Source organism: Sus scrofa, chromosome 12 (genome assembly GCF_000003025.6).
Source record: "Sus scrofa isolate TJ Tabasco breed Duroc chromosome 12, Sscrofa11.1, whole genome shotgun sequence".
NCBI lineage: Eukaryota > Metazoa > Chordata > Mammalia > Artiodactyla > Suidae > Sus > Sus scrofa.
Genome location: NC_010454.4, coordinates 31,587,968 through 31,614,267, shown reverse-complemented (window position 1 = coordinate 31,614,267; position 26,300 = coordinate 31,587,968). Strand labels below are relative to the sequence as shown.

The window sequence follows — 26,300 nt, the reverse complement described above, 5'->3', positions numbered from 1 at the left end:
ATGGTGACTGGTTAACTGCCCGGTCCGGCTGCCACACAGAACCGGGACCCCCATGACACCTGTCTTCAGGCTGCACCACGCCCTTCCTTGAATGCTGGTTTTGTGTAGTTAGTTGTCTGTTTTTCTTTAGCACCCAGGGAAGAAGATCACTCTGCTGTGGCCTGTCCTGGGGTTTAGGGATCCTCCTCTTACATTCCCAAGGGAAACACCCAGAAACTGTGCCAAAGAGCTGCCTGCCCACCCTCTGTCAAAGTCTAACCAAGGGGAATGCGGTGTTCTGATGAACCAGCCTGGATTTCTTCTCTAACTAGACTAAAACCAGGCTTATTTATTAATACAAAGGGGCAGGAGGAATTCACACCTGAGAAAGCAGATTTGGAATTATTTCTGATCTGCCTTACAAATTTATACACAGCTCTTTTTTTATAAAAGTTCACCCAGATGCCAACTTAATCTATAATGTTTACATTCATAGACGAATATATAGATAAATTTAAATATTTATATGGTAAATATGTCAAATTGTTAATTCTGGATAATGGAAGAAAGGTGCTTGGTATGTATGTCTTAATATTTTAAATCTGAAAATACGCCTCAGTTGTTTGAATAATTTTCTGCACTATTCTTTCCAGAGCCTTTGCAATCTTACCCTGGTAGGAGGGAGGTTATTTTCCCCAACATTCTACATGGCAAAGTGAGACATGGTAAAATGAATAGCACCAGTGCATGTAGGAAGGGTCAGGCATCAATGGGTGTTGCCAGAAGCTTCACACTTGTTTCCCTGCGCACAGAGCGGGTAAGGGGCTTAGAATGCATTCTGCTCAGGGAGAATCCAGCCATCACTTGTTCCAGCTCTTGACTTTCTGCTGTGGGAGCAGTGAGCCAGGAGGATTCTCCCACCACCAGCAGACCCCTCAGTGGGGGCTGCAGGTGCCTCTGGTGTGGACGGAAAGGGGACCAAGGCCCCCTCTTCTCCAGGAGCACCACGTACATCTGAGTGACTCCAACCCGCTGGCTACCAAGGGTGAAAGCACCATTCCATAAACCAAATCCTATGCTTAAGAAAGGTATACCCTAACCTGCCACCCAGAGAGGCATCTTCCAGCATCTACGATCCAAAGAAATATAAGTTTTTTTTTTTTTTTTAATCTACACCCCTTTCCATTCCTCCCCTCCCCCAGCCCAACATGGAATTTCTCTACTTACTCACTTAAAATTCCAACCAAGAACCTGTTAGATGAGTTTTTTTTTTTTTTTTTTTTTTTTTTGTCTTTTGTCTTTTTGTTGTTGCTATTTCTTGGGGCGCTCCCGCGGCATATGGAGGTTCCCAGGCTAGGGGTTGAATCGGAGCTGTAGCCACTGGCCTACGCCAGAGCCACAGCAATGCGGGATCCGAGCCGCGTCTGCAACCTACACCACAGCTCACGGCAACGCCGGATCGTTAACCCACTGAGCAAGGGCAGGGACCGAACCCACAACCTCATGGTTCCTAGTCGGATTCGTTAACCACTGCGCCACGACGGGAACTCCCGTTAGATGAGTTTTAAGAACTCTCACAGGTGCTCTGGGACTACCGTACAGGCTGGAGCTGCTGACTTCCAATTGTGTCTCTCATTGAAGATGGAAAATTAGGAGTCAGTAACCACTCTGATGTGCAATCTCTCATCTGAAAACACTCTTTATCCTTGGCTATGAAACAACTGATCAAAAAAACAGCTAGATGTTGACATGGAAGAGCAGCTCGCTGAGGCCTCCTGGTGAGCCCTGGCCCTGGGACCACATCCACCCACAGGGGTCTGTCTGCAAGTCACCTCCTCGGAGACCAGCCTTGCTGAGCTCTGCCCCAAGGGGCTCATCAAGCTCTCCTGACCCTTTGCAGAGACTCGCCACGATGAACTGCACTCTGCTCTCCCACTGAAGGTAACGTGAGCACAAGGACTCTTTTAAATATAAGGAAAGTAATGTCTTTGTTATTTCAATCATTCAACAACGTTTACTGAGGAAACACTTTCACCAACTACAGTGTAAAGCTTGGGCTTAGGTGCTGGAGAGAAAAGCCCTGTCCCTGCCTCTGAGACACCTGCCAGCCGACGGCAGAGTCCATACAAGTGCTTTGGGGAAGATGAGGGTCAACACACCCTCACCTGTTTTATGCAAAAACAAAAAAAACAACCACCCTGCAGGATTCAAGTACTTGCACTAATACAAGAACAGGCCAGACTCAGGCCCAACCACTTCACCTACCGATTTTCAAAGTAGTCCCAAAAGAGTCAATTCTGAGTGACAAGTGTCCTGCCATGATAAGGCGCTAAGAAAAGCACTGTGCATTGCTTCAGTTAACTATAACATGAAATTACACTCCCCAAACACTTCCCCAAGCAAGAGCAGAGGGGAGAAGCCTCGAGGTGCTGTCCTGCTGAGTGGCAGGTGGCAGCTAGCCAAAGCTTATTCATTCACCTCCACCAATGCAGAAAGCGGAAGATCCACACGACAAACCTGCCACGGCCAGCAGATCAGACCGTCTCAGTCGCCGGCCATGACTTCTGACCATCAAAAAGAAAAGTGTGACTAAAGAATACCTGTCTTGTTTATAAGCGGAAGGGGAACAAAGCTTCAAATAAACTTCTGAACTTCAACCATTTCTCAACACTTTCAGGAGACCTCTCTGAAACTGCAGGACGACTTTTATCTTTCCAATTACCTTATCTGACCTCACCTGAAATGACGGATGTGATTGCAACAGTTTCATTCTGTGAAGTAGCACTCTTTCCACCCCCCACTGAGCTGAGGCCTCTGCAGCCCTACCAGAACTTATCATTTTTTTTTAAAGCTAATCACCTGCAGGTTTCTGAGACAAGTGGAATGGGTTTCTGCCACCTCCCTTCTGCAGAGTAAGCAAAAGCTTCACCAGGTGACTAGCAGGAGACTGCAACCTGGTCCCCCCACAGTTCTGGGCATCCTTCTCAACGGGGGAGGGAAGGTTTCCTGTGGGTGGCGCGTCCTATGAAGCAGAAACTGGCAAATGCATCTTGCTGAGAAAAATTTCTTTAAATCTTGATAAGTTGTCGCTTGGCTGGATGGGACTGATGGCAAAAGCAATATCCCAAAGCAGTGAACACTAGGTCAGAACAAGGCTTGGCACTTGGGAAATCCCCATGGAATTTATAGGTTGGCACAATGAGGAAGAGTTTGTTTTCAATTTTTGTGCTTCAAGATGGATCTATGTCATTGAGAAAAGAGGAGTCAGCATTATTCCAAAAAAATCTTTGTTTTCTAACTATTCCAATCTTTCCCAAAAAGGTTTTAAAATTTCAGAACCAAATTTCCTTTCAAAACCAAGTCAGGCTTAAGGCATCCACCTGTAAGAACTGATTATATTCAGGAACACCCAATTCCTCTTTTTGAAATTAGATATTTGTGTTATTAAAGGCAAAATGATCAGTTTGGCTCCTGAGTGAGATGGAGATGGGAGCAGAGGTGGAGAAGGGAGAGTATTACAAAATGGTAAAGTACAAGGGAGAAAAAAAAAAAAAAAAAAAAGGAAATAAAAATAGACCAGTAAGGGAAAACTGAATGGAAGAGGTTCCTTTGTTTATTTTAACAGTGTTTGCCATTCCAGGAGGCTTGGTGAAGTTCTTTCCTTCAATGCTTGGCCTTGGACCAGCATTTGAAAAGTCTTAGATCTCTGGAAAGGAAGATTTGGACAACAAAGTTGTTTTATCTGGGAGGGTAACTAGTTTACTCAAGGGTTCCAGGACTTTGGTTTTGATGTTATTACCTTGGCCTAAGTTTCTCTGTCCCAGGCAGTCCTGGCTGTGTTTACTGATTTAGGAAACAGGGAGCCTGGGGGTGGGGGAGGGCTTCTCTCTGGTGCTGCTGCCACACTCAGAAGATCCCCTGACTCCCTGGGCACCTTGAAGACAATAAATGCGGAGAAAAGTCAAGCATTTTTTTTTTAAAGGTCCCATCTCTCGACACTCATAAGAGGGAAATAACACTTCGCTAACTTACTCCCCAAATAGACACCGCCGTGGATGTTCTGCCAAGGAGTGATGCGAAAGTGTGTTCCAAAGTGAAATGTAAGCTTGGCCCGGTGCCCAGCTCTCGGCTGTATTCTGCACAGAGCGCTGCAGGCTGGCGAAGCAAAGGAGCACATTTCTCTCCATGTGACGGCGCGAGCCAGGCAGCCCAAGCAGATTTCTTTGTGTTAATAAAATGTGATCTCTAGACTGTACACACCAGCAGCCCTGGGGAAACATGAGCCAACGAGAAGGACCCAAGGAAACCCATGGCCCTGGCTGAGAAGGGACCGCAGGTGTCGGCAAACTTGGTTGTACTGAGGAAAGGCATCCAGGCCCGGCAGGTGCTGAAGGAACACAGGGTCAGAGGTGGAAGGCGGGTCAGGGCGCAGGTGAACACTGATTAAGACACAAAGACAAACACCATCCTGTGCCAAGGCTCGTTCTTTCTTCACAGGTCACAGGCGCAAGTCCTCCAGGGACACCTTCTCAAGATTTGGAGCTGACCCACGGTACAGATCACCCCAAGTAGGGCAGGAATTTGGCTCCTGGGTTAAACTGTGGGTACTCTGGTCTGGTGGAAGGTGTGGCAAACAGACATAATTCCAAGAGCTTGCATTCGTGGGCAGCTCCCACTCTATCACAACTGTGGCCTTGGCCTCCTCTGACACCAGGAGGGGGTCACTGCTCAGGGTCTCAAGCCTGTCCATTTACATCTTTGGGGCAGCAAAGTGGAGGGGGTGCGGTCATAGGCTGAGGAGGAAAGTGGGGACTAGTAGCTCTGCTCTCTGGGCCCCTTTCAACATATTAGATCCCATCATCCCCAGACTTTCCAAGTTACGGTGCTCTCCAGCCGTCTGGATCTTCCCAATCTGGAGAGTGTTAGGGCTGGAAGGTACGGGGGCGGGGGGGGGGCAGAGGCCGAGTGCCAGGTCGCCAGGAGCTTCTGAACCTCTCAGGGACTGGGCTGGAGACTGCAGGAGTTTAAGAGCCAGCGGGCTCCTCTGGCTGAAGGGAGTGGAAGGTCCTAGAAGACACTGCTCTTCCCCCCCCCCCCCGCCCCCCAGCGCAGCAGCAGCCCAGCCCTCAGGGTCCTTGACCATGGGGTATGCAATCAGCCATAGCCAGCTAATTACGGGCAGCTGAGTTGATGAGCACCTCCCAGGCCCAGGTGAGCCTTCACCTTGGTTAATCTGCAAACCGGTTAATCAGCCTCAGGATATTTGAGTTAATCGTGTGCACAGCTCAAGTGCAGTCACTGGAAACAGCAGGAAACTGCAGTAGCAGGGGATGGTAGGTCCACTCTCAGGGAACTCTTTGCTAGACTTTCCATTGACAATGTTTAACCTTGAGCCCACTTCACCCACTGCTCCAACCCCTCCTGCAACCTACCCCTTGTCATAGCGACCCAGGTGCCTGGGAGCACACAGTAAGTGCCCAACAAATGGCAACTATTATTAATCCACTGGTGTCGTTCATGGATTTAAAGTTAGGGGACTAGGAGGTCTCCAAGCCACCTGGCTAGCTAGGGGACACATACTGGGACAGCTGTGAAAAGTACGACACTCCCCCTCAAGGGTGCTTTACAGAAAGAAAAATCCGCAGAGTTCAAACATCACTAGGAAAGCAGATCGACAGTACAAAAACATAAAAAAGCACATTCCAAAACCGAAGAGAAATAAGCTTCAGAATGACTTGCATGGATAACTGAGGGTCATCCCCAATTTTAAGTAGACGAGTAAATTCTTCAATGCCCTCTTAAGGAAAGTGACAGAACTTGTGTTTTAAATGTCAGGCATCAGTGTGTGAAGTACGAGGGCCCAGACTCCTGGTCCTTTCAAGGCCGGGTTTCCAGGGAGTCCGCAGCATGATCACTGGCCACACAGCTTGCCAGGCTCTGTGGTTTGTGGCTGCCTCTGTTGAGTAGCAAGCACCCCTAGGATGTGCTCCACTGGAGTATCCGCAGGCACCTGACAGGGACTGTTGGCATCACCGCTTCCCTCGACCTCATAACTCCTGTCCTGGGACCACGGTGCAGAATCAACGGACTTCCCTCCCTCCATCTGGGAAGCCGACCAGGCTGCGTCTCCCACTGAGAGCAAAAGAGTGCATGCCAGGGGCTTGGAAAAACACTTTTCCAGGACACCGGAAACAGCACTGGCCTGACTCTTTGATCTTTTGCCCACTGGAGGGCCACTGTCCTGAAGGATCTTCTCAACCTGCTCTGTCAGGACAGCAAATACCTGGCACAAATAACGGTCCCAACTAAGCCCAGGGCAGACATTCCTCATCAATCACAGAACTCTTTCCACTGAGCCCAGACCACGTTTCGGTCTCTGAAATGACATTCCAGGCACCTACTAATCCACTGAAACTGGCTGAGGTGAAACCTACAGCACGGAGAGCTCCTTCAAACCGGAATCCAGCCACCCAGAGGTGCAAACCGAGAACATAGCTGGCCACTGCCCTTCTAGAAAAGCTGCATCAAAGCCAGTGCAGGGCCTTGGGGTTTTCCTTTTTTGCTTTTATAGAAATTTTATTGTCTGGCTAATAAAACACGCTTTTAGAAAAATCTAACCCTTGGAGCAATGATTCCAGCCAGATAACTTGCTTTCAGGGTTACTCTGGAAGGCTGAACACCAGAAAGAAGCCAGCAGTTCCCATTCAGAATGAAGACCACTTTTTAAGGAAGCAACCAGCTTTAATACTATTGCCTTCCCCTCCCTCCTGCCCCCACAACCTCGCAAAGGTGTCAAATGTCTTTTGCTTTTCAGTCTTAGTTTTTTGTTTCCTTTTTTTTTTTTTTTTTTTGGTCTTTTTGCCTTTTCTACGGCCACTACTGTGACATATGGACGTTCCCAGGCTAGGGGTTGAATCAGAGCTTTAGCCACCGGCCTACACCAGAGCCACAGCAACTCAGGATCCGAGCCTCATCTGCAACCTACACCACAGCTCATGGCAACACCAGATCCTTAACCCACTGAGCAAGGCCAAGGATCGAACCGAAACCTCATGGTTCCTAGTCGGATTCGTTAATCACTGAGCCACGACGGGAACTCCTTGTTTGTTTCCTTTTTATGGCCACACCTGTGGCCAGGCTAGGGGTTGAAGGGGAGCTACAGCTGAGGCCTACGCCACAGCCATGGCAACACCGGATCCGAGCCACATCTGCAACCTACACCGCCGCTCGTGGCAACACCAGATCTTTAACATGCTGAGCAAGGCCAGGGATGAAACCTGCATCTTCACAGAGACTACGCAGGGACCTAAACTTGTTGAGCCACAGTGGGAACGCCAACAATCTTAGTTTCTGAACTCTACCATCCTTTATGAGTGACAGAATATCAGACCTTTAATCCACTGGCTAGTGTGAGTGCAGTACCCCAAGTATCACCCCAAGAAGACTTACATTTTTTGCATCAAAATTTGAATATTAGTCTTCCAGTTCATAGTAGCCTTAGAATACAGGATCACAGAGCTAGCACAGCACCCACATTTGACAGATAAGAAAACTGAGGGCTTGAGAGATTCAGGGATATCTCCAGAGGTCCAGTCCAGAACCTAGACTGGTTGGTCCAAAATTGTGTGCTCTTTACAAATGGCCTACCTTGAGACTGCTATGTGTGTTCCCCTCTCGCCACCTAAAACACAACGGAAATAACAATGCTAACCCAGTTTATACTTTGATTTGACTTTGGTTTGGTCGATTTTCTAATTGGTTATCTTATAGCTATGACATATTTGTAAGTCAGAAAGACATAGACTATTCCCATCTTACATATGAAAAAATGAAGCCCAGAGAAGTTGACAACTTGCTTAAGATAATTAACAGCACAGCTGAGACTATACAGATACCAAAAGAAGCATCATAGGGCTTGCAAAGACTCAGCCCAGCAACTCAGAAACCTAAAAGTGAGATTCCAAAAATATGAACTCCAAGTACATTCTAGAAAGTGATGTGTATTTTATTTTAGGGCCGCACCTGCAGCATATGGAAGTTCCCAGCCAAGGCAACACCAAATCTGAGCCACTTCGGCAACCTACACCACACCTCATGGCAACCCTGGAGCCTCAGCCCATTGAGCGAGGCCAGGGATCAAACCAGCATCCTCATGGTTACTGGTCAGGTTCGTTACCACTGAACCAAAACAGGAACTCCTAGAAAGTGATATTTAAATAGCAGATTCTTACTCTGAGTTAAAATTTACTGAGTGACAGCTCCAGCAGGCACAGTCTCAGGTCTGTTCCCTGATTAGCCCATTTAATGTAATTTAACCCTCACAATGATCATATGAAATAGGCTGTTGTGTTGTAGTTGAGAAAAAGGGCTCAGAATTTAGGTGACTGGACCAGGGTGTCACGGCTTCGCAGGTGACCTCTGACAGCAAATCCAATTTAGTTTAGTGTCTAACAACCGTGTAGGGATGTTATTAGGACCATGTTTCTCCGAATGTCTTTCTCAAAGTTTGTTATTTCTGTCTTAAAATGATTTCATCCTACTCTCCATGGTTTTTGGCCACTGAGATAGGCCAACATTTATTTTTAAGCAGCTTGTAATCAGAATGGAAGGCCTACGATGAAAAGAGAAAACATGCTTTGGCAACGTATCCACAACATCCAATCCTCTTGGGAGCAGACTCAATTCAAGGAACCAATTTCATTTCTAATATGAGTTGATTTCCACAGCCTCTTACATTAAGGGCTTAGCAGCATCCGGGCTTTAACACACAGTGGTTATTGCTGTGACTTCATTTGAATTTATCACATTTAAACCTAGGAGCACTGTGCCCACTCATTATAAAAGCTCAGAAATATTTGGTTGGATGTAAAAACATGTGGAGGGAGCTTCAGCTGGAATCAAATATCCCTCTCAAGAGGGAACATCTTGCCTAATTTTGTTTTTGTTTTTGTTTTTGTCTTTTTGCCTTTTCTTGAGCCGTTCCTGCAGCATATGGAGGTTCCCAGGCTAGGGGTCGAATCGGAGCTGTAGCCACCGGCCTACACCAGAGCCACAGCAACGAGCCAAATCTGTGACCCACACCACAGCTCATGGCAACGCGGGATCCTTAACCCACTGAGCGAGGCCAGGGATCGAACCCGCAACCCCATGGTTCCTAGTTGGATTCGTTAACCACTGTGCCACAACGGGAACTCCCCTGTTTGTTTTTGGTTCTTTTGGGAATGCTTGAGGCATGTGGAAGTTCCCTGGCCAGGGACTGAATCCGCGACACAGCAGAAACAACACCAGCTCCTTAACCCACTGAGCCAACAGGAACGCCTATCCTGCCAGCTTTGATGCTGATGTGCTTTGTTATCCTTAAGACAGGACTGCTGTACCTTTAAAAGGTTAATCCCACCACACCCATATGAACAGTACAAAATGTACTCTATCAAAGCCCATGCCAAGAATGCCACTTCTCTAACCTGGTTGAAAAACAAAGTTGTAACAGGTTAATCCCAATTCTTAAATTAATCAACTTCTAGTTGCCCCTTGGTGTAAAAAGTACTTTCCCACTTTTCTTCCAAAAGAGTAGTCCCTCATGTTTCCATTTGATTTTTATAGAAAGGTTTATTTTTCTTCTCTGCTGACCCTCTGCCACTTTTTCATTTTATAGGGTGAATAAAGGAAGAGTTCCCTTGTGGTGCAGTGGGTTAAGAATCTAACTGCAGCAGCTCAGGTCGCTGCTGAGGCACAGATTCAATCCCCTGTCCAGCGCAGTGGGTTAAGGATCCAGCATCACCGCAGCTGAGGCGTAGGTCACAGCTGGTGCTTGGATTCAATCCCTGGCCTGGGAACTTTCCATGTGCCACAGGTGCAGTCATAAAATTCAAAAAAAAAATAAAATAAAAAAGTGTTTGAGAGAGTTACACCAGGGGAGCAGAAGGCCAGGGGGTTCATTATCATTGGAAACCCATGGCCCTGCCTCCCCCACGCGAGGCATACTGCTAGTCCTCCACTTCACACACAAAGCCACCACCAAAGAGGAAAAAGAAGAAACCCCAGTCACAAATCCTATAGCTTACTGGAAAGGCTTAAGAGCACTAACCGAAACAAATTAAGTCCCATTTCCCCCTTTACCCGCTCAAGGTCTTCCAGGCACAGACTCGGAGGATGGCAAAGAGTATGAAGATGAAAGACACGGCTCTGGCCCTCAGAGCTATCCAAGGAAGCCGGCATGTACACCCTCACAGAGGCAAAAGCAGGATTTTCAGGTGAGGTCTATCTTTTCACAGATGAAAATACCTAGGACACTCACCTGCTCTGCCTCTTCATTCCCCTTTCTTCCCTACAAGGCCCGAAAAGGTGGGGAGCAGTTCCTGGCCATCTTTTTTTTTCTTCCAACAAGAGGCCTTCACATATTTATTACTGAGGCAAAGTGCAGAAACACACACACACAGGGGACCCGTTTCCTGATACACCCAACTGTGGCTGTGACGTTTTCAGAGTGACATGGTCAGATGCAAGTGACTGTCACATGGCATAAATACATGTGTCACCTCATGTGCGGAGGCTCCCTACAAACCCAGCTTGGTTCACCTCCAATGTCTTCTTTTCGAATTGTACCTGATTTTACCAGTTTTCATTCGAATCCATTGGGGGATGGGACGATGTTGCATTTGTTTCTTGGCCAGGAATCACTTGATCCTGAAAGTCTTGTGAGAAGACAGGGCAAGGAACTAATTCAACCGCACACAGGATGGCAGAGAAGAGAGTCTGGAAGGTGCCGTCGGGGGTGGGGCTTGGGGAGGTCTGGCCATCTTTGCTACAGCACAAGATTCATTTCTACTTAAGCGTCCTTAAGATGACATTGGGGGTAGGAAAAGAGGAAAACAGTAATCAGAGAATACAAATAAAAACGGTGGAAGCTTCCATTCACATACTGACCCCTGTTCTAAGTGCTTTCCATACAGCAGCTCACTGAGTCCTCCAGAAACTGGCTGGAGCAGGGATTACCATACCCACGTACAAAGCAGAAAACAAAGGCAGGAGGCAGAGAGCTGGTCAACGCAGAGCCAAGATCTAAGCCAAGGCTGGGATTTTAACCACATCATGGTGCCCTGTTGCTGAAGGGAAGGGAGGGGAAAAATGAGAAGAGGCTGCTCTAGTGGGTGATTATTTCATTAGAAGCATGAGTTCAATCCCCTGCCTGAGGAACTTCCGTACGCTGCAGGTACAGCCATTAAAAAAAAAAAAAAAAAAAGCAGTATTATTCTAACTAGATATAAGATTTCCATCTAGTTTTCTCTAGTAAAAGCTCCATAATCCCCTTCAGCGATACTAGCTAAGCCTATAGCACAATGACTCCATTCTAAAGTGAATTAAGTCTTCTGATCAATCCTTTGGGCAGATGGAGTTTGACTGCCACCTTCCTTGGAACTCTTCCTATCTTGGGGTACTGAGATCTCTGTTCTGGATAATCTGATTACTGCCTATCTAGATGATCTTGTTCATCTGGTTTATAGCCTTGATTCCCATTGGTCAGGGCCTGGTGGCTTCTTTCCCCAAACAAACCTTCACTTTCCCATTCAATTCCATTCAAGAGGCATTTATTGTGCATGAATGGACAGCCTCACTTAACTCTTTCCATTAAGTGCAGAAACACAGAGCAGCAGTGAGACTTTCCTTCTCCACTGTCCACGCTTGGGTTCCACAGCAAGGACATCAACGCAGACTGTTTCCCAGAGCTCATTACAAAAGAAAGCACTGCTCTTTCCCAAAGAGTTTCTGCCAAGGCACTTACTGCTGCTGATCCATTTATGCAATCCCACTTTCTAAGAGAACATTTTGTCACAGAAGATTTAGTGTGCAGCTCCCTGGAGCATCTTCCTGTAGCGTGCACCCATTGTTTTGAAGGCATCTAGGGTCTCCCACACAAGATCTTTTGGTTTAATTAGCCACAAGCCAGCTCTCATGACAAGACCCCAAATGCCAAAGCATCCTTCCAAAAATCATTAGTGGGGGAAAAAAAAAATCCTAGATGAAACTTCTAAAAACAAAACTTTTAGGAAATATGTGACAGTGGAACTGTGCAATTATTTAGGACAGAAAGTGAGACTGGATTCCCATTCTGAGCTGGGTGGTTAGAGAGCTGAGACAGTAACAATACTTGTTAAAGTCAGAAAAGAAGGAAAACAAACATTTTAGGAATTTTCACATTAAGTCATGGAGTGTGTATCCACCAGAAGCCAATTTAGCAGGAACACGTACTGTATAGTTTTCCCCCAACAGACGCTTGATGCTGCCAACACTCCTGTAATTGTCTGCTGTACAGAGCTGGAGGTGAAACTGCACACGCTGAGTGTTATTTTTTACTTAAGTGGACCCGTTTGGGTTATGGCAACTCCTCCCGCTTTCTGTAATCTTGGCTCAATACCAGAGAACACTTCAGAGAGACCTGAGTGAATTACTTCATGCAGGTGCCCTTCAGCAGCCCCCATGACTCCCCCAGAGGCTGTTTCCTCCCTCAGGTCCCTCTCCTCCAGCAGCAACCCCAACACAACACCCCTCCCTCGGTCGCCCCAGATCTCAGCATGATGCACGGCAAATTCCGGGTCCAGGGAAGAAGGGAGACTGACACAAGGTCAGGACTCAAGAATACAAAACTGTAATAAGGACTCCTTTGTCTCTAAGAAGCAAAATTAATAAGCTGGCCAAACACTTGGCTAAATGTTTTCAGTCTGATATTACTGTTGCAGGTAACCCTTATAATCAAGTACCATTTGTATCACTGAAGCAGTAACACCTTTCTTCTTTCTCTCTCTTACATACGCATATATATACAAGTACCTAAAAAAAAAAAAAAAAAAAAGACTCATAGAAATAGGTCTAACATACCTGTTTGCAAACCCAATAAGCTTTATAACATAGAGGCATTTTAAAGACATGAATGCTCATGGATTGGGTTTACAAAAATCTATTTTTTTACTCCTATGAGACCAGGCCTGCTTTTGAACTTGTAAATTCTGAACCATTCAAATCCCTCAAGCTGCTTTCTTGCCAGAGCATTTCCCCCAATCACCAAAATGACGGGCTGTGTAACTGAAACTTAAACCCTGTGTTTTTGAATTACTTTCTCTAGATCATTAGAACATTGTGTTTTGAAAAGCTGTTTGATGTTCAAGGGAGAGTATTTATTTTCAAAATAACAATCATAAGGAAGTCCCGGTTGCCAGAGGAAACTATTGTGAAGTATCTAAAAATGTTTCAAATCCAACCTTGAACCCAAGAGGAAATGTCCACATGCCATTTCCCTGCTCAAAAACCTTCAATGGCTCCCCACTGCCTCCTGGATAGAGTTCAAGCTTGGTAGCCTGGCATTCACGAGGCTGCCAGCCTGGCTGGCACCTGCTCCCTAGATGCATCTCCCTGCCTCCTTGATGTGAATTTTCTGCACTGGCCAAACTGGATCAACACCTTGTTTCCCAAACCCCGGTGGGCATTGCTGCCTTCACACTCTGCTGCACCACTGCCGCTCACTCACAGTTCTGGCTCCTCCACCTCTCCCTCTGAGGCCCCAAAGAAGGTCCAATGCTCCAGACTGGGGCAGCTCCCTGTGAGGCTCAGCAGTCCATAGGGTCTGCACTTGCTCCCTTATTCATTTTCAAATGTTTTACTGTCTTGCTTACCCTTTCACCCTCCTCTTTTCAATAGATACTGGAGGCCTCTCGGTACGCATCATCTGGCACTGAGAACATGCTAGCTTGTCCTGTCACTCATCCTTTCACCCAAAGTTCTAGCGGCTCTACTAAATTGCCATCTCCTTGAGACCAGCTGCCAAACCATACCCTTGTCTTGTCTTCCCCAGGGGGCAGTAATGCCCAGTGGGATGCTATTTCTGGGGACTGTCCACAGTGCTTCCAGCCCCTACAGCTTCCTCTGCTGCTTTCTCATCTTCATATCATCAACTCAAGGAAAGGGACTGATCTGGGGTAAGACTTGGCCTACCACGGGCCAGATGCCATGCTGGCCCCTCATGCTCATTAGAAAGCTCACATCAACCCACCAAAGTGTTACTTTGAAGATGAGAAAGTGAAGGGGCAGAAAGAGTGAAGATCTATTCATCAAAGGACCATTTGGAGGAAGGAGGAATTATTATTCTGGAAAGTCTTGCTTGAAGGCACAAAAATGAACTAGACTTTTCTCCTCTCCTAGCACCTAACATGGCTGTATGGTTTCTTTACCTCCAAGGTCCTGTATTTCCTTAAAGTATAATTATTGTCTATTAGGAAAATTCAATAGTAACATCAATTGATTTACTAGCCATATATGGCATGGAGAAATCCTCTATTCCATAACTTCTTTGAAGTGCATTTAGTTTCCTTTCTTTCTCTCTCTCTCTCTCTCCCTTCCTCCCTCCCTTTCTTTCTTTCTCTCTCTCTCATCTCCCTCTCTCGGCTGTAGCATGCAGGTGCTTGATATGGGATCTCAGTTCCCAGACGAGGGACTGAACTCAGCTGCAGTGGTGAAAGCACTGAGTCCTAACCACTAGATCAACAGGGAACTCCCCTTGTTTGAATTTTCTGATCTCATCCATGAGCAAGCAGCATTGAATAAAGATTATAGTTAGCCACTCGAGGTTACTTAAAACTCAGAGGTGAAGAGAAGGGTGAGCAAGACTTGGCAGAGAAACAGAGAAGAACTTCCAATTCCAGAGGCCTGAACTGGCCAGGAAGGGAAAAGCATGGAGGCTGCCCGGGAGTCTGACACAAGCTCCTCCTATAAAAAATGAGATCAGATGGGAGTGAGGACATCACTTACAGCGGCAGATCCTGGGTGCTTACTGTGTGCCAGACACTGTGCCAAGTATTCTCCAAGCATCAGGTCGTATGAATTTCAACAATCCTAGGAGGCAGGTCCAGTGATTACTCCCAAGTTCCAGATGGGAAATCCACAGCTCAGATCATTTAAAGGACCTGCCCAAGATCATGAGCAAGCATGGCAGACACAGCTGTGTTTGTCTTTCGGCTCTTATGCCCTACAACACTGCTTCACTGCCTGGATGGACAGCTCATTCTGACGGACGTGTGAATGGCAGTCAGGAGACATCTAGGTCTGAAGATCTTTTAAGTTTATTGCAAAACAATGGTTTAGTGGTTTCAGATTAGGACATTTGCTGAGGGAACACCAAATATCATAATAAAGATATTAGACGGGACCAAAATTCTCAACCATTCCCATCAGAGAATCAAATGCAGGCCCTGTTCCTCCTCATCCATCTCCCATGTATTCTTTTCCGATATGTTTTCCATCTTAATACTTCCCCTACCACCTTCCCTCTTCCCTCCATTTTCTCTGCTGAGACATAAAAAATGATTCCTGGGTAAAAGTGATTAGTGCTGGTCGGAACAGAGGTTCCTGAGAAACCTAATCCATCACTGCTGTCTCTCACCCTCCGGCTCTCTGCATTAGGATGTTATCACGGCTCCTTTCTTCCCACCTCCCCCACCCCCTTCCTTCTTCTCTACCTAGTTCTGTCTTTATATTGCTATTTTTCTAGTCTGGTAGACACAGTGCTGAACTGAAAAGCCTCTGCCAAGCTCCTTGGCAGCAGCCGGCCTGCAGGAATCCTGCCCACCGCAGCAGCGCAGAGAAGACAGCACCTCTGGGCAGACAGGGAGGGGAGGGGCCCGCATTTGGGGTCTGGCTAGAACACAGGCAGGCCAGGTTTCCCTGGCATATCAACTGCCCTCCGAAGCTGGGCTTTCTCATCATGCCAGGGTCAGGATTACAATTTCTCGCTGGCGCTTGCTAGAGCTCGCCTGGGAAGGGAGGCAAGAGTGGGGGCGGGAGGGTGGCAGGCAGCCAGCACGCCACCCAGCGCTGGGCGAGCTCCACAGGGCACAGCCACGTGCCTGGAGCACACGGTCACACAGGCGGGCAGCCAGGGGTGCTGGGGCTTGCACAAGAGCTGGGGGCTGGGGGCGGCGGGGGGGGGTGTGTGTGCTGTTTCCACGCTGAAAGAATAGGAGGTTGCTAAGCCAGAAGTGCCGCTACTGGGGCTAACATCACAGAAGTGGCTTGTACTAGCTCAGAATGAAGGAGAAAAGTCAAGCTGGCTACACAGAACAGGGTTTGGGCATGCTGGCAAAGAAAAACAAAAGCATGCACATCCTATTTTTGCAGAGGGAAGAGCACTGGATGAAACAAATCCCTAAACGGAGACTGCGGCTGGGGATAAGCCCTTCCTTTCCCTACTCACACGCCATGACATTATTCTAGTTTCGGAGTCTGAGTGTACATGTACCACACACCCTGCTAGAACTCCACAGGAGGGGGACTATTTATAGTGCCCCTTCTATTCATGAGTAAAGAGAGACTTAAAGAGGTCAAAAAACTGACACAAAGTTACACAGCAAGCCAATGCGTGTCCAGGAGGTGGACCCAAGCCCCTGGGTCTTAACCACCAAGGCACACTTGCTGTCCACACCTATCTGGGAATACCCCTTCCCAGAAGGCTAGGATCGGCTGTCCTGGGAATGCTACACATGACAAAGTCAAGAGAACAAGGCAAGCCTGTCCTCCACAGACTATGGTGGAGAAGACAGACCTCTGCAAGAAACAGAACCAAAAAAGTCCTGCCTGCCTCCTAAACAGAGCTATCCCAGGAGGAGTTCCCATCATGGCTCAGTGGTTAACGAACCCGGCTAGGATCCATGAGGATGCAGGTTCAATCCCTGGCCTCACTCAGGGGGTTAAGGATCCGGCATTGCCGCGAGCTGTGGTGTAGGTCAAAGATGCAGCTCAGATCCCTCATTGCTGTGCCTATGGCGTAGGCTGGCAGCTGTAGCTCCAATTCGACCCCTAGCCTGGGAACCTCCATGTGCCATGGGTGCGGCCCTAGGAAAGACAAAAGGCAAAAAAAAAAAAAAAAGCTATCCCTGCCCGAACCGCCCCACCATCCCCACCCCCCAACTCTGTGACCTCCTTGATCCTGATGAAGGAAAAGCACTTCCAAGATACCTGAGGCACAGTGCACCTCACGGCACTCCCAATCTGCAGACATACCAACATGCTAGATGGGAAAATAGAGGAACTGCTTGCCCTTAAGGGAAGGGAGAAACTAGAGCTTTATCTCATGATGTTGGAAAAAGCAAGTGAATCCTGTTGCCTCAGCAGGACTTCCCATAATCCCAAAACCACCAGCACAGAACTCCCCTTCATCATTGTTCAGATCCACGGCCAGCATTTTCCTTCCCTGTCATAACCTCATGACAAGGGAAGGTCAGTAAAAACAGAACATAGGTTTCACCCTACGAAGGTGCAATGGCTTCTCCCCTACCTCCCCACTCTGCTTGGGCCACCCACTCATGCCCCCCTCTCCCCAACACCACCACATGGAAGAGTTTTCACTTCGCTCCGTAACCAGCTCTCGTCACAGCCTAGTCTCTGTGCTCAGAACTGGAAAGAGAGGCTTCTCAATTCTCAGTTGAATACGGGTCTAACAGTGGTAGGACACCCCCAAGCTATTCAAAGAAAAACCACCAGAGGAAACAATTTCAAATCTGGCTTTACAAGCATGTGATTTAAAAATAACTCTGCCTTTGTCTGCTATAGATGACTTTCCCTAAAGGGACTGCTGTCCTTAAAGCAATCGCTCAATTCTCAGAGCAAACTGATTATTTTCCTAGGACCCAGCACATACCTCCAGCAAAGCACTCTTGGGTACCACCTCTGACAGTATCTGACAAGCAAACGTCAAAGCGGTCAGGATGATTCCTGCCATCTCTGCGGCACCTCCGGGGACTGCACAGCCTGTGCAGGTGGCTCTAGCATCCAGGCACCAGCACTCTTCCTTTAGTACGACGTCAGCTCAGAAAGCTCAGCAATAACCTCACAGCCATAGGAGGTGTCAATGGATCCCTGTGTTATTTCTTCAAGGAAAACTGTATTTAGATATTTAATTTATTCTTTGATCAGACAGCTACACAGAGGAATAAGGATGGGTGTATAAAACAAGAAAGGAGCTGGAAGCCAGTCGGGGTAAATGGTAAGAGAATCCACAAAACTGCTCACCTGGGGTACGCCTAGAAGTGCATCATCTGTCACCTTAGGGCTTCATTTCCATTCAACTACACAAGTAGCAGTAATGGCACAATGCTACAGAGTGTAACTCAAAAGACGCATGCCGAGCAGAGAGCAGAAGACAAATGTTTAGGAAAACTGCTTTGCAATTATCTGCTGATTAGCCTGACGCCTTAGTTTTATCAACTAACAGTGTATAACTATGTTCTTATTAACATTATATTTCTTCTTGGCAACTTAAGGTCTCCTGACTTTCTCCAAAGTTTTGCCATAAAATGTTACAGAAGTAGAAAAGCATCCATGTGTGTGACAGGATGCCGAATTAAGCCCAGATTTTGCAGTTCAAGTTGAAAGTCTAGAGCAGTAGTTCTCAGCAGGAGTGATTCTGCCCACAGGGGACGTGTGGCAGTGACTGGAGACATTTTTATTTGTCACAGGGTAGAGTGTAGGACCAAACATCCTACAGTGCACAGGACAGTCCCTATGACAAAGACTCACCTGAAACGCTAACAGCGCCAAAGCTGAGAAATCTTGCTTGAGACTGAAATTCTACAATTCCCGGAATGTTCACAGCTACGTCTGTGCTCCGCCCTTCTGAGGACTTATTTTCCTCGAGATTAACTTGGTGGTTCTATTCTGGTCACCTCTGCGATTACGCAGAATAATCAAAAAAAGTTCTCCTTTTTCAGGTTTGCTTGTAATAGAGCATCCATCCATTCCACATTCCCTAGCATCTTACCTCACAGCGTAATCTTTATAATGGTCAGCACTGTGAGAACAGCAGTGCCACGTTAGCTGCATTTGGTATTTTAAGAAGAGCTCTAACTTCTCTTCCCTGTTTTTCAGGAGTATCATTGAGTTTAAATGAACTGAAGATTACGTTGAAGTATGTTTCTATTATGAAAAAAAGACGTTTAAATGAAGAGCTTATTTCTAGATCCCAGGGCCCTCTTTAACTCTATAACCTAAGAAAATGATATCCATTGAAACTCAGGAGTCCTCTGCTGTGGACTGCAAACCGGACTGGGGTATCACAAATTTCTGAAAGTCAGTGATTAACACTGATTCTAATGAGCTCTAACAAATGACTTTTAAGGAAGCTTCAAGCTCTAAAAACTTGATTCTTAATTTTCAGGAAGAACCCAGGTGGGAACACAACATTTGCATGCCTCTTGGGGAAAAAAATAAAACAGTATTTCCAACATGGCACACATCCTGTACTCAAAAGAAGACTGAGACATACTTGTCAACTGAGTGTAAGAGTTAGGCTTAGAATACCTCAAGCCAAAAGCTAGTGGTCAAAATCTCCTCACATTTCTCTCCAGAATAAGGGGTTATACACTGCACACTTAATTACTCTATGAAGATAAACAATGATCATAACTGCTTTCATTAAAAAACACTCAGTGCTAGTCACTTGCCCCTTTCTACTTTATCTATAGTTTCCACAAATAACCCAGTCAAGTAGACATCACACCCTCCTACACAAAGGGAAACTGAGGCCCCAAGAGGTTGGGTCACTTTGCAAGTCACATGGCGAGGAAGTGGTCATCTCATCCTGCAGAGCACCACGGCCTTCTCACTGGGGCGCTGTCCCCTTCCTCCTGGCTGTTTTCTCACTCTGAATAGTTATTTATTTTGTCGTCTGTTCCTTGGAAGAAACTGGGACAATGGCCCTGTACCTTCTAAGGGACAAGGGCTCCGGGCCACATACAGGAGGGTTTCCCCAAGCTTCTGCAGCCTCCCGAGGTGGTCAGAGGCCAAGACGAAATTCCATTCCAGCCAGAAGCCTTGATGTCATCATTCAAAGTGAGTTTTGGGGAAGGGGCAGCACCAAGAAATTTGAGGGGAGCGCTTTAACTCCAAGACTAACATTTCAAGGCAGCGACATCCTCTTCCTCCTCTGCGCCATTTCCTTTCATTTCAATCTCGCTCTGCGTGGCACAGAAATTCTATACGAGTTGAGGACACGGAGTTCAGGAATGATCTCTAGCACAAGTCTCCCATTGTCCTGCTTTCTGTCCTCCCTGCAGCTAAGGCCCCTGGCTCGGCGACCTTCCTGACAATTTATCCGGCTGAATCTTTGTTCCTGGTTACCAGTGCACATGAAATGGCCTTTCTTCCTGTTCATTTTGTACTACAGGTGCAAAAGGCACCAAGACAGAGCCACCTCCACTCATGTTTATATCTGAGCATTTAACAGTGGGTTTTGAAACACTGCTCATTTCAGGTAATGTTTTTGTGTAATGTTTCAACACCATTTAAAGCTAGCCTTGTGGGTTTTGATAAAAGTGGATTACATGTGGTGGACAGATGAAAATGAAAAGAAAAAAAAGGAAGGACAATTTGGTGTACAGGAATAGTGAAGAAAGAATGATAGGCTCTAATGCTCAAGAAGCCTAAGCCAGGCGGAATATGAGAGATGCTTCTAGATTCAGTTCCTCAATCAGTGACAACACAAGGTGAAATGGATGAAAAAGCTATCTGCCCAACACCCCTGACTTGCATTTGTTTTCTTTAGGCCAGAAAACAGGAACAGAGGTAAAGCACAGCCTTACAGAGAGTCTCCCAAATCAATCAGCAAAATCTTATTATCTGTGTATTTGGGAAATGAGGGAAAGAGACAGAAGGTGAGATAGATGGCTTCATTAGCTAAGTCATTAGCTGTAGGTTGGTTGCAGTTCTTGAGTCAGCTGCATTAGAATCCCCTAGGGAGCTGGTTGAAAACGCATATTCCTAGGCTTCACCCAGATCTGAAAAATCAGAATTTCTGGGGGTAGGTCCATAGAATTTGCCTTCGGCTAACTCTCTAGGTGACACACTCATTGAAGTGGGACAACCACTACTGTGGCTGAAATACAAGACTCCACTTTTAAGGTATGCTAAAAGCACCCCTGATTGTTAAGGCGACTGTGTCACCCACATCCTGTGACCATTATTTATTTATTTATTTATTTATTTTTGGCTGTGCCCACTGCATATGGAAGTTCCCAGCCAAGGGACTGAACCCGCACCACAGCAGTGACCCAAGGCCCTGCAATGACGTCAGATCCTTAACCCACTGTGCCATAAAAGAACTCATGTCACCCCCATCCTGCCCCACCTTTCCCCCTCCTCCCCATTTGAAGGGAGAACCTTTTGAGAGTTTACCTGGTCTGATGGGGCTCTGCATGCAGGTCGGGGACGGGATGCCAGGGTGAATGGGTGCAGAGGCCCGGCTGCTGAGGTCCATGACGGAGGGTGCAGCCGAGGAAGCTGGCTGCAGCCCAGGAGGGTGAGGGCTGTGGTCATGCTGAGATGGGCTGGGGGGAATGCCATTTTCCGACAAAAACTCCTCCAGGTCCATGTATTCCAACTGGAAAGTATCTCCGTCATAGGGAAGGGTTTTGTCCCATAAGGTGGGTCCCAAGAATGCAGACTGGGGGACCGTCGGGCTATTACTCTCATCATCCAGCTTCTTTTCCTTGTCTTTATCTTTACTAAATGCTGCAAAAAAAAAAGGGGGGGGTGGGTGGGAAGATTGGACTTTAAAAAATAAAATAAAAAAGTGTCCCTTTTTTGTCACCCCTCCTGGCTTCTGCTACAAAACTACTTTCCACACACACCAGGGCTCTTCTCTGGCTGCTGGCTTTGTGGCTCTAGAGTTAAAAGTTCAGGCAGGACATGGATCTCTGCCTGTTTTTCAACATCTTCCTATTTACTTTGGAAAGAAAGCACTAGTCCTTGGGACAGGGTTAGAGACCTATCTAGCATATAAACAAGACAGCACAGGCTTCAGTGCATTATTTGAGAAGACAAATAATAATTGAAATCTATAGAGGGAAGAAAACACCTGCAATTACATACAACTGCTGTGATTTATAAGAAAACAGCCAATAACCAGGCATGATTTATCTTCCAGGAAATTCATTACAGTAACAATATGAGGTCATTCAGACTTAGAAAGCCAGTACATGGCTAATTCTTTTTTTATATGTAATTTTTAAAGTTTCATTGAAGTATAGCTAATTTACAAGGCTGTGATAATTTCTGCTGTACAACAAAATGACCTAGTCATACACATACACATATGCATTCTCTCTGATTCTTTCCCCCCATAAATTATCACAGAATACTGGGAATACTCTGTGCTATACAGCAGGTCCCTTTTAGCCAACTGTTCTATATACTTCAGTGTGCATTGCATTGGTGACTCTAATTTTGGTAAAACAAGGACTCTCTTCCCTTGAGTACCTATGATATACCTTGTTCTTTCCACATATTTCCTCCCTCCAAACATCTCATAGTAAACTTGCAAATATTGACTATCCCCATTCACAATGAAGAAATGGAGGCTTTAAGACTTACAGGAGCTTAACAAATGTCTCAGATTGCAGAGAGGAGAGCCGAAAACTTCCTAGTCCACATGTTTTTCCTTCTAAAGTCACTGCAGTACATTGTATTTTAACAACAGAGCTTTTTTGTTTTGCTTTGCTTTTATTTTATTAAAAAAATTCTTCTTAATTTTTTCTGGCTGCACCTGCAGCATGTGGAAGTTCCCAGGCCAGGGATCGAACCTGCTCCACAGCAGTGACTAGAGCCACTGCAGTGACAATGCCAGATCCTTAGCTGCCATAATGAAACTCCTTGTTTTGCTTTTAAATACAAAGTGTTTTCTTCCTCCCACCTCCAAAAAGCTCAAGTATGATCCAACTCAAAACATACACAACCTGTCAAAAAGCACAGCTACCAGAAAAGGTGGTTCCTCTATCTACCTGTGATGGAGGTGTGCAGCTATTTTCTACCTAGATGTGTCGTTCACCCAATTACATCTTTCTTTACATTTTAATAAATTATACTTGATTTACAATATTGCAGTAATTTCTGTGGCCCAACAAAGTGATTCAGTTATACATATACACATATCCATTTTTTAAAATTCTTTCCTCATGCAGGTTATTACAGAAGATTGAATAGAGTTCTCTGTGCTATACAGCAGGTCCCCACGGACCATCCATTCCATATACAATAGTGTGCTTAAACCAGTTACAAACCCCCATTGGATCTTCAACCAGTAATCTGGATTTGGACAAGTCTAGTACTCAGGCGTGGGTAGAATCTGGGATTAAGGAATTTGGCTTCTGAGTTTCTTCCTTAGGGAAACACAGCCTCCACCGCCATCCATTCTAATCCTCCACAGTCTCATCTCCTGAGAGTCTGACTTCAAAACACCCACAGATACACAAGCCTGCAGACAGCACCTTCCCCCCAAGTGCTACTCCATAAAGGAGAGTCAAGAGGGAGCTATGTTCTGCAGACTGCGAACCAAACCCCTCAACTCTTCCAATGCAACAGGTTGTCCCTGCTAGGAAAGAAGATGCGAGTCCTCCAGAGCTACTTGTAACCAGATTATGTTTCAAGACCACACTGTGAGCCTCACGATTTGCATCTGCTATTGTAATATGGAAGGCATGAAACCCATCAGCCCCAAAGACAAATCCCGGTAGCATCAGCTCGATTCGGAGCCTCCTCACACGACTCCAGCCAAGGTTGCCTGCGGAAGGTTTGTGACTTACCAAGAAAAGAGCTCAAGCCAAAGGAGGCTCCTGCGCGGTTACACGTGAGCCTGCTCTGCTCTCCCCTCCCACCAGGAAAAGTGCACAGGGAAGGTGACAGCGTTGGAGGCAGTGCGCTGAAGCCGCCCAGAGACCACTCCCCCACCCCCCCACCCCCACCCCCACCCCCGGCCAGCCCCAGCCACCATCCTCCTTTCTGAAGCACCCTGCCCGACCTCACCTCGGGAGTTCCAAACAACTACTAACAGCAGCAATAAGCACGATTCCAATACCAAGGCTCCGCATTAGGGCTCCCCCCTCCCCTGGCTCGAGCCCCCACCCGAGTGGAAGCCTTCCCTCTGGTTTCTCTCCGCAGCCGGCGAAGCTCTGCCCTCGCAGGCAGTTTCACTCTGTGTGCGGCTGAGCCTCAATCTAGGGAACCCTGACCTGTCAAGTTCTATCTCCCACCTGAGCCTCCCGAGCTGGACGCGGGGAGGCCGGGCCGGTCTCCAACGCTATTTTAAACGCGGTTCGGAGAGGGGGTCCCCCCTCTTTGAGAAGGAGGGGTGGGGTGATGGGTGAGCTCTTCAATTTCATCAAAGCAGGGCGGGGGTGCCGGCGGCAGGGATGGAAGGGACGGATGCTCCAGCGGGGGTGCCCGGCCCAGGAGCGTAGTTCTTTCCCAGAGTGGGGCAGCCAGGAGGGCAGCGCTCACCGTCTTCGTGATGAAGGGGGAGCTTCAGCGGGTTCTCCAGCAAGGACCTGAGCACGCCGTAGGGAGGTGGGATAAAGGTGGGATTCAGGGGGAGCGGTCGGGACATTTTCTCCATCGCGATGCACTCGAATCTTTTTCTTAAAAAAAAAATAACAAAAAACCCAGCCGCCCCCCAAAATGTTGCTGAGCTTTTTCCTCCGTCCTTTGCCAAAAGTACTCGCTTTCGAGGCGGTGGAGAAAGGGGAAGAAAAAAAAAATACTTGTGTCTTTATAAATACATCTACGTAAAAATATAAAAACAAAAAACTTTCAGGTTCCCAGTGCAGATGATCCCTGGAGAGCGCGCCAAGTGGCCGCGGGCTCCTGGGCGACGCGCAGGATGCTCTCACCTGCCTCGAACCTCTCGTCTTGCAAAATGTTCAAAATTGCGAAAAAGGCAGGAAAAAAAAAAAATGCAGACAGCTGCAGAGAGCGGAAGGAACCGCGCCGTCCCGGCCCGGTTGCGCGAGCTCGGAGGCCGCGCGCCTTCCCACCCCACCCCCCTCCCCGCGCCGGCGGCCGCTGCTCCCCAGCGCGCAGCGGCCCCGCAGCGCCCGGCTCAGCGCATCCGGCCGCCCATGTGCCGCGGCCTGACAAGAGTGACGTCAGGGCCCGCACCGCGCGCCGATAGGCGTGCGGGGGCGGGGCCCACGCGGCCCCGCCCGCCCCGCCGCCGCGTGTTTAGCGTCGTCGCGCGCGCAGATTTTCTGGGACTGTGCAGCGCTGGCAAGCTGCAAAAGGACGGGCACCGGGCGCCAGGTCTCCTGGCCACCGACCCGGGCTGCGAATCTAACTTTTTCAGAGTGAAAAGAGGAATGAGAGATTTATCGCTGTACTTTTTAATCTAGGAGTAGTCTAGGGAGTTTTAAAAATATCCAGATGCCCAGGCCACAACCTAGATCAATTAAATCAGACTCTGGGCTGACATCCAAACAATATTAGGGTTTTGTTGTTGTTGTTGTTGTTGTTTTATTTTATTTTATTGCCTTTTTGCCGTTTCTTGGGCTGCTCCCCCGCATATGGAGGTTCCCAGGCTAGGGGTCGAATCGGAGCTGTAGCCGCTGGCCTACGCCACAGCCACAGCAACGCAGGATCCGAGCCGCGTCTGCGACCTACACCACAGCTCATGGCAACGCCGGATCCTTGACCCACTGAGCAAGGCCAGGGATCGAACCCACAACCTCAGTGTTCCTAGTTGGATTCGTTAACCACTGAGCCACGACTGGAACTCCCAGTATTAGTTTTTAAAGCTCCCAGGGTGGTTCCTCTGGGCAGCCAAGTTTGAGAATGATGGGTTTAGATTGAACTGAAGGTAAATACTTATAAATATTGCTCTTGGCCCCAGGCGAGCTTAGCACCCTCTCTCTTGCCCCACCTCTACAAGCACCGAAAAATAAGCACTTGTTACAAGTTCTAATTAGATACAAAAAGTAGAGGGGGGAGCGACAGAGGAGCGCTGTGAACTGTTTCCCACGCTTTCAAGGGATGCATGTTAAATAAAGGCAAGAGAGACACACACTGAAAGGTATTTAAGGAATATTTGCTCTAGGAGAGCGCATAGGGCTGTGCCTGGGTTACAGTAAGGTCTGCGTGGTAATTAAGATAATTTATAAGGTATTCCTTCAAGTGGTATTGGCATTCAAGGCCATCCCAGCTGCTGAGCTTCACATTTTGCCAGTTTGCTCCAGTCGCACCAGTGGTCGCTGAGCGCTGCGTGCACACCCACACCGGTGTGGGTTGGTTGGGAGCGCTCGCATCCTGGCCTGGAGAGCTCCCTGCAGGCTTCAGGGTCTTCCCCTCCCTCCCAGTCTCCTCTCTAAGATTAGAGTAGCGTGATTTGGGGAAAGGTGGCATAGTTTATTGGGAGGTTCCCAAAGTAAGAATCTACTGCAGACATCCAGTTTTGTTTTGTTTTTGTTTTTGTTTTTTAATCTTCAAATAAAGGCAAATAAGATCAGAGAATTTATCCA

At 47.3% G+C, this 26,300-nt stretch overlaps 1 protein-coding gene and 1 pseudogene across 4 annotated transcripts in view; both read right to left on the bottom strand.

The window, feature by feature from the left end:
* The window catches only part of HLF (HLF, PAR bZIP transcription factor), a 54,259-nt gene extending 29,328 nt beyond the window's left edge, over nt 1–24,931 (bottom strand). For 2 of the 4 annotated variants that reach the window (XM_021067249.1, XM_021067250.1), the window contains exons 1-2: nt 24,292–24,931; nt 21,193–21,528 (exon numbers count right to left, since the gene is read on the bottom strand). In XM_021067249.1, coding sequence (XP_020922908.1) covers nt 21,193–21,528; nt 24,292–24,406 — 451 coding nt within the window. In that variant the 5' untranslated portion in view covers nt 24,407–24,931. Of the gene's footprint in view, nt 1–21,192; nt 21,529–23,597; nt 23,719–24,291 lie in introns of those variants that run through there. The other 2 variants (XM_021067251.1, XM_021067252.1) reach the window with 2 other exon arrangements.
* Nucleotides 10,113–17,743, bottom strand: LOC100736688 (annotated as a pseudogene).